Source organism: Triticum urartu, unplaced genomic scaffold, assembly GCF_003073215.2.
Source record: "Triticum urartu cultivar G1812 unplaced genomic scaffold, Tu2.1 TuUngrouped_contig_5646, whole genome shotgun sequence".
In the NCBI taxonomy this organism is placed as follows: domain Eukaryota; kingdom Viridiplantae; phylum Streptophyta; class Magnoliopsida; order Poales; family Poaceae; genus Triticum; species Triticum urartu.
In genome coordinates, this window is record NW_024116337.1 from 1 (window position 1) to 8,281 (window position 8,281).

Consider the following 8,281-nt stretch of genomic DNA (forward strand, 5'->3'; position numbering starts at 1 on the left):
TCCTCCTCGGCGCCATAGGAGGGTGAGTGGAAATTTTCCTGTTAATAGCTGCAACCACAGTGGTAGCAGCTTTGGGTTGCATTTTGCTCTGGTCAGACTTAGTGATGTGCACCTGCGTTTTCTTTCAGTAATTGGATGTGATGATTTGGTCTGCAGGTATAAGTGGGATAACAATGAGAAGCATCTCAAGCCCGAGACCGGGCTGCTCAACATCCGTGCCGGGCTCGGCGTGTTTGCCAATCTGCGGCCAGCCACTGTGTTACCGCAGGTATATCAACATGCCATTTTAGTTCGACAATACCGCAGTTGGTACTTTAGATAGCTATTTCGCTGAAGTTGCATCTGAGACCATGTATCAAAGGCATCAGAGTGTGTCCTGCGCCCTGTCTTAATCTGTACCAGTAGTCGATTAACTTCTTTGTTCCGATTAGTACTAACAACATTGTCCTGTTTTTCTAATGGTACTACTCAAAACTCTGCCTTTCGTACTTTAGGTAGCTAGTTAACTATATGAGCTAGATCACTTAAGTTGCATCCAAGGCATGATATCAAAAGCTGAGTGTCTCCTGTGTCCCGACATGATCTGTACTAGCAATACATGGTTTAAATAACAAATAAAACACTAGCAAATGAAGTCATAGCTGCAAATTTTGGGCTGAATGGACTTGTTTGTTTCACTTATTGCTGGTTATATACTTGCAATTATGTGCTGATTTGCTCATATGTTCCCTATGCAATTACTTCTCTCTTTGGCCTCACACTTTTGTAGTTAGTAGATGCATCTACTTTGAAGAAAGAGGTAGCTGAAGGAGTTGACATCATGGTTGTTAGAGAGCTTACTGGAGGTAATGTTGACTAAACTTCAATTAAGCATGGAATCGTTATCCTTCTTTCCTTCCTGATTTATATATTTCCAGGTGCATTCTGATGAAACTTGAATCTTCTACTGGTATTTTATTATTCTGTGTGGCAGGGATATACTTCGGCAAACCTAGGGGTTTTGGAACTAACGACAAGGGAGAGGAAACTGGCTTCAACACTGAAATATATTCAGTTGCTGAGGTGACTCTACTGTTCCTCTTACATTTCAACTATCTCCCTGATAAACAATTTCTTGAATGAGTGATAGTCCCTGCTGCCCCCGAAGGCATAAACATGGCTAAATCTGTTGATCATTTTGTTTCTCTGTTTCTTTCCTCTATAATGTCAGTATGTATTTTCTGGAAGAACACTACATCTCCAGATCGATCGTATTGATTATAGTGCATTAACTATTTGTTTGAACAACTATATCTCCAGATCGATCGTATTGCCCGTGTTGCATTTGAGGTTGCTCGCAAGAGAGGAGGAAAATTATGCTCGGTGGACAAGGCGAATGTACTTGAGGTACTTAATTATTTGATTCCCAAATATTTTTCAGTTATTCCAAACATCTGGAATAATTCCAAATGTGTGGAAATTAGGACTGGGCCATGATGTATATTCGAGACAATATTATACTTAATGTTTTATAACTCCTTCGATATTTAGTTGGATGCAACAACTATGACCTATCATTTTGTTGAGCCTAATACATCATTTTCCATGTGAAAAAATACATCATTTTTCCTAATGCTATTGTAGGCGTCCATGCTCTGGAGGAAACGGGTAACTGCAATAGCTTCCGAATTCCCTGACGTAGAGCTCTCACACATGTACGTTGATAACGCTGCAATGCAGCTTGTTAGGAATCCTAAACAGGTTTGTTTCCTTGTATATGTAACTTAATAATCTCACCCTGAGAAGCAGTATGGACATGTGCTGACCTCCTATATTCCCTTCCCTTCATTATCACAGTTTGACACGATTGTGACAAACAATATCTTTGGTGACATATTATCGGACGAAGCATCAATGATCACAGGAAGCATTGGAATGCTGCCATCTGCCAGTGTTGGTGAATCGGTAATATAAGTTGTTTTCAGACGCCCTTATTTTGTGCTGAAATTGCTGGAAGTAAAGCGCTTATCAAGGATCTTTTTCTGTACAGGGACCAGGTCTTTTTGAACCCATTCATGGCTCTGCTCCTGACATTGCTGGCCAGGTTGACATAGCTCCTAAATTCAGAAGAATCCTTAGATACTACCGCGTTGCCTTTTGTTGTCTAACTCTGTTCAAAATTCTGCTCCCTTCTACAATTTGCTGAGTGCAGGACAAGGCAAACCCGCTAGCTACAATTCTTAGTGCTGCGATGCTATTGAAATATGGCCTTGGTGTAGAAAGTGCTGCAAAGAGAATCGAAGCTGCGGTTACAGAGACACTGGACAATGGGTTCCGAACTGGGGACATATATTCTCCTGGGACGGTAAAATTAGTCCATGCAAACATGTTCAATAATTGCTGCACTGAATATTTGCTACATTTATGTTGGAAGAGAAATCCAATGCCTATGTTTCTGCCAAATAAATAATTAAATATTCATCTGCTTCGTACAGTTGTACTTAGATTGTTCTCTACTTGCATATCAATTACGAGTACTTAGATAGTTTGACAAAATAGAAGGATTTGGTCCTCTGTTTCTTAGCCTGCCAAACTTCTGACCTGTGTTCACTGGTTGTGGAATATACTCATTAGCAAGCGCTACTTTTTGCTCCCGTTTCCTCTTTTTTCCGAACTTACGTAGTTTTGTTCTTCCGCTGCAGACATTGGTTGGATGCAAGCGAATGGGAGAGGAAGTCCTGAAGGCTCTGGAGTCGCAGAAGTAAAACAGTAAAGGGTTGAAGAAGCCTGCGGCATGGGATGGTCGAAAGCGCACTGGGATCCGATCTGACCTTAACCCACCAAAGATCAATTGATCTTGTCCCTGGATAGCGTGATTTTGTTTTTATTTGCCTTCCTCCACCCTTGTAGTTGGGTGCAGGAATTTAGCGGATCATCTTCTCCCTTTCTGTTGCTCATTGGAAAGATTTTTGCGTGCCTTGATTGAATAAATTGTGTCGGTGATGGATAGAAAAATGGGGATGGTTCCCCTTTGCTCCTGGCTGGAATGAAAAAGATATTGGATTTTGTGGCACTGTCATTTGGGATAAGTCAGTGCATTCCTGTCATGTCCCATCTAATGTATCTTCTTAAAAAAACGAGTGGATAATAACAGAACTAATCATCAACTAGATTTTGGGGTAAGATGGTTCTGCTAATCTAAGCAGCAGATTCCAGTGTGACTTTGTGAACCTAAAATCCCCGTCAATATGTCTTTCCCAGAGATTTATTAGCTACTCCCTCTGTCCCAAAATAAGTGACTCAAGTTTGTACCAGAGTAAATAGTGGAGAAGATGGATTTATTTTTTGGGGGGCATTCAAAGATTAAATGTTTATAATAGAAATCCGACCTATACTGGACCTAATGGTTTAAGTTTTTGTGCGCCTACATTTGGGGTAAGATTGGTCTGCTAATCTGATGGTCTGTTGAGCAGCAAAATTCAAATGGCTTTCTGAAACTGAATCTCCATCCATATTTCATTTCCTATTTGAAAAGATCCATTCTACGTTTCAAAAGATTCTTAGACGAAACGAGAGAGTGGCCAAAGGAAATGATTCCATTCCAATATGACTTTGTGAACCTAAAAAGATTCTTAAACAAATCGAAAGAGACTTTTTGTAAAGAGGTGGATTTTTCATTTTTGTAATTTATAAGAAGAATAAAAAAATTAAAAAGGAAAAAATAATTCCGACCTACCGGATTCGAACCAGTGACCTAAGGATTTAATCTGCGACCACTACAGTCCTCCGCTCTACCAACTGAGCTAAGGTCGGCTTGTGATTTTCCTCCTCCCAGAACTCTTTTGATGCCAACTCGTAGCCCAGCGCTGCTATGCCACCAACCCCTCCCCAACAATTAGTGACCCGCAGGAGGCGATTTAGCCAAGCAGCAGAGCATTTTGGGATGGAACACGTCGACAGATTCATTCAGGCAATGATACTCTAATTTTTTTTTGAGAGATACATGCTCTAAAATTTACTATTATACCTTGACTTGAGGCGACCCAAGAACAAGTCAAGTCTTTCGCTCGGTACACCCAACATCCTCCTTCAACTGAATTCAGCAATGCACGTACGAACTACTTACTTGGCTAGTCTATACTTAATTCAGACAAGGACGCATATATAAAGGAAAACATCGAAAGGTTTACAGGGGGTCAAGCAGAAGCTGCCCACCTGAACATTTCGTTAACGGCGGCAACACAGTAGGCGGGGTAGTGTCAGCACTCAGCACACGGGTGTAAACGGCGAGTTGCTGGCAGGTCAGCCAGCATCACAACTCAAAGATTACAAGGCCTAAGAAGCCAGATAGAGACACAGCAAGGAGGGCAGGCCAATGCATATCACTAGGACCAGTGGTCTACAAGAGGAACTCGAGCCTCTCGGGCATTCAACATTCTCCTTCAAGTAAATTCAGCAATGTATGTTACGTACCTGGCTAATCCATATATAGATGCTGAAGTTGCTCGTGAGGCTCAGTAACTGGCATTCACTTTGCTGCGACCAGACAGACCACCGAGGCCAAAGGAGACCATGTTGCTTGGCATTTCGATGGTAAAGGCGTGTTCCTATGCCGATGAGGTGTGTGTGTTTCAGTGGACCAGCCGATGTTGCTTGGGCTAATCTACACTGGACCTACTCAGAAGGCTCACTAGTATAGTATTCAGCATCCACTATGCCTGTCTCGGGACTGTGTTCATAGCTGACTGACTGACTGACGAAAAATTTCAAAGCCAGGCTCGAGCTTTCTTCCTCCAGGAGCACACCACGCTTACGCTTCAAAAACAAGTGGCCACTGCAGTCTGCAGCATCATATCCGCATTTAATCTTCAACGTACAGAACAAATGGGATCTGCCATTGCAATCTGTCTACACCATCATCAGATCAAATCGTATGTATGTAAACCTGGAGCCTGCACAAGCACAACAGCACAACTCCGGACGGACCGACCGACCGAATATATCTCGGCGGTTAAACGAATCACAAGTTTGATATATTGATTTCGTAGCGCAACGCTGCTACGCTAACAGTCCACCACTTTCGTCAGCAAAATCGAGCAAATTGCCCCTAAAAATTCAGCATACAGTTCTTCTAGGGTGCAATATCGCAAAATAAAATTAAATTGCACAGGGACTATGGTGAATATAACAGTAACGGTGAATCAGTTTCCAGCCACCTTGTAGTCTAAACAGATTCATTCAGGCAAGGGCGCATACAAAAAGTTAAACTGAAAGTTCTACGAGGGGCAAGCAGCCCACTTGAACACTTCAGTATCCGCAGCAACACGGTAGGGATAGTTTCAGCATGCAGGGGCAAACGCGGATAGTATCAGCCAGCACAACTCAAGGATTACAATGCCTAAGGAACTAAACAGAGACATGGCAAGGAGGCTACGCCAATGCATATCAGGAGCAGACAGTGGTCTCTGACTCTCCCGGCAAGCATGGTACATTCTCCTTCAAATAAATTCAGAATTGTGTGTACCTGGCTAGTTCATAAACTGAAGTTGCTCATGAGGCCCAGTAACTAGCATTCATTTTGTTGCGACAAGACAGACAGACCACCAAGGCCAAGGAAGCACACATAATTTCAGGGCGACGCGAGGTCCTCGGGACTCTGTTTTAACTGACGAACCGGCAATTCAAAAGCAAGCTGGAATGGCACCTTCCTTCCTCCAGGAGCAATCTGGATTCACCCCTCGTCTAGTCTTGTACAGAAAGAACAAACGGGGTTTCCTCCTCATCTTCATACGAGATCGAGCTGCCAGGATACTGTGACCAAATCAGTGTCCAAATGAAATGCTCAGCTTCACTCGGGCATATGGCAGTTCCCAAATCTTGTTCCACAAAGGACCATAATCAGATCAGATCAGACTGTATGCTGCCTGCAGCCTGCAGGACTCCAGGCAGAGCGAAATATCTTGATGACACAGCGACCAATGGATAGCCATGTTGCCTGGCATTTCAGTGGTAAAGCCGTTTGTGCTTCTTTTTCCTTTTGTCAAGTCAGCTTATGAGGTCTGTGTTTCAGTGTGAGTTCTGTTATGTGTGTCACCAGTAGTCTTTGCAGGAGCATGCGCCGTCCTGGAACCTGTGGAACCGGTTGGCGTCCCTGACCACCATCACCCTAGCCACCACCCGCGACAGCCCCTTGAAGAACTCGTGGCAGTCGCCACACACCCGAAGGTTCTTGTACACCCTGATCACCTCCCTCCTCCCCTCCTCCTCTTCCTCCCCATCGCCATGGTGGTGCTCACCGTGGTGCAGCAGCCACAGCCCCACAGCCAGCCGCTCGCTGTGCGCCCGCAGGCCCTCGGCGCGCGACTCCTCGTCCACGTCGTGCAGCGCCACCGCGTGCGCCGACGACCCAGCACTGTACCCGAGCTGCTCTCTCATCCTGCTCTCCACATCGCGGAGAACGCGGCGGATGTCGGTGGCGCGTGGGTGGGTGGTGTCGCCGCCACCGTAGAAGAAGTGTGTCTCCTTGCCGACCTCCACCCAGCTGCACCCGCCCTGCTTCCGCAGGCCCCGGCGCCGCATGGCGTCGCGCACCTGCTGGTGCTCCCGCCACTCGCCAGCTTCGGCGAAGATGTTCGACAGCATCACATAGTTAGCCGGGTTGTCGCCGTCCATGGCCAGGAGGGCCTCGCCTGCCTCCTTGGCTGTGGTGACGTCCTTGTGCACCCTGCAGGCGCTGAGCAGAGTCTGCCACACGCCGACGGTGGGCTCCATCGGCATCGTCGCAACAAGGTCCCTGGCCTCCGTGAGCTCCCCGGCGCGGCCGAGGAGGTCTACCATGCACGCATAGTGCTCAGCCCTCGGCCTCAGCCGTTTGTCCTGGCGGATCATCGAGAAATACCGGCGACACTCCTCAACAAGGCCAGAGTGGCTGCACGCCGACAGGAGGGCCAGGTAGCTCACCTCGTCAGGCTCGACGCCTTCCGTTCGCATTTTCTCGAACATGTCAATGGCCTCTCGGCCATGGCCGTGCTTCCCGAGGCCGTTGATCATCGCTGTCCATGACACGACGTTCCTCATCGGCGTCTCCCAGAACCGCTGCTCCGCCTCGTCGGTCAGCCCACACTTGTGGTACATGTCGACCAGGGAGTTGGACACTGACACGTCGAGCCCGGCCGGGTTCTTGACTGTGTAGCAGTGCACTTGTCTCCCCTGCTCGACGAGAGCAAAGTCTGCAAACAGGCCAACGATGCTGGAGAGGACATGTCCATCAGCACGGACGCCAGAGCTCCAGAACCGCCGGAACAGCTCCAATGCTTCCTTCACCTGCCCTTCTTGTGCGTGCCCGACGATCACCGTCGTCCACTGGATGGCATTCTTCCTTTCCAACCGATCAAACACTTGCATTGCCGCCGGCAGGCAATGGCATTTTACATACACATCAAGCAGCGCGCCGGCGAGGATGGCACTGGATGCCGTGGAGACCCCTCTGGTCACCATGGCCGCGTGAGCCTGCGTGCCCTCTCGAGCCGCGCCTAGGCCGCTGCAGGCTTTCAGCAAGCTGGCGAAGGTGAACTCATCAGGCTGACAATCCTCATCTCCTCGCTGCTGCATCTCCCGGAAGACGAGCAGCGAGTCCTTGCCACGCCCGGCGTGCGCGTAGCCGGAGATCATGGCATTCCAGGTGACGAGGTCCCTGAACGCAGCAGCGCCATCAAACACCCGCCGCGCGTTGCCTATCCTCCCGCCCTTGGAGTACACGAGCACCAGCGAGTTGGCAACCACGCCATGCCCCTCGAACCCCATCCTGACGCAGGCCCCGTGGACACGAACACCGGCGCCCGTGTCCCCGACGACGCCGCACGCCTTGAGGGTCGCCGAGAGCGTGAACTCGTTCGGCGGGACCTCCGAGACCCTTCGCATCTCCCCGAACAGCCGGAGGCACTCCCCGGCGCGCCCCTGCTGCAGGAAGCCCACCATGAGGGCCGTCCACGAGACCACGTTCCTCTCGGGCATTCCGTCGAACACCTGGCGGGACATGTCGAGTTTCCCGCACTTGGCGTACATGTCGACCAGGTTGTTGCCGAGCATGGTGTCGGATCCGAAGCCGAGCTTGGTGAGCGCGCCGTGGAGCTGCGCGCCGCCGCGGAGGTCCGGGCCCCTCGCGCTCGCCCGGAGGAGGTCCGCGAGCATCTTCCGCCGCTCCATTGGATTCGCCGGGAGAGTTGGAAGGGAGGTGGCGCTGCGGGGAGGGCCCGGCTGGGGCGATGAGAGATGGCGGCGAGGTTAGCATATGGAGGAATGC

At 48.8% G+C, this 8,281-nt stretch overlaps 2 protein-coding genes and 1 non-coding gene across 3 annotated transcripts; 1 reads left to right on the forward strand and 2 right to left on the reverse strand.

Annotated features, from left to right (window-relative positions):
• Window positions 1–5: 5 nt before the first annotated feature.
• Window positions 6–3,045, forward strand: LOC125529502 (3-isopropylmalate dehydrogenase 2, chloroplastic-like; the record flags this gene model as incomplete). Its single annotated transcript, XM_048693917.1, has 10 exons — window positions 6–22; window positions 157–268; window positions 770–845; window positions 974–1,062; window positions 1,300–1,386; window positions 1,624–1,740; window positions 1,837–1,944; window positions 2,030–2,083; window positions 2,192–2,344; window positions 2,682–3,045. Coding segments are annotated over 10 exons (876 nt in total), but the record flags the coding sequence as incomplete, so codon positions are not given.
• A 660-nt stretch (window positions 3,046–3,705) lies between these two features.
• On the reverse strand, window positions 3,706–3,792 carry TRNAY-GUA. The gene is given in 2 exon segments: window positions 3,706–3,741; window positions 3,756–3,792. It is a non-coding gene; the product is annotated as a tRNA-Tyr (tRNA).
• A 1,666-nt stretch (window positions 3,793–5,458) lies between these two features.
• LOC125529504 (putative pentatricopeptide repeat-containing protein At3g15130) lies at window positions 5,459–8,275 on the reverse strand. The gene has a single exon (XM_048693918.1). It carries the CDS (start codon window positions 8,182–8,184, stop codon window positions 6,070–6,072), a length of 2,115 nt encoding a protein of 704 aa, XP_048549875.1. The 5' UTR covers window positions 8,185–8,275; the 3' UTR covers window positions 5,459–6,069.
• Between the last annotated feature and the right edge of the window lie 6 nt (window positions 8,276–8,281).

What these genes read in the sequence shown, in the direction of transcription:
- LOC125529504 (XM_048693918.1), bottom strand. Translation starts at nt 8,184, where the DNA reads ATGGAGCGGCGGAAGATGCTCGCGGACCTCCTCCGGGCGAGCGCGAGG.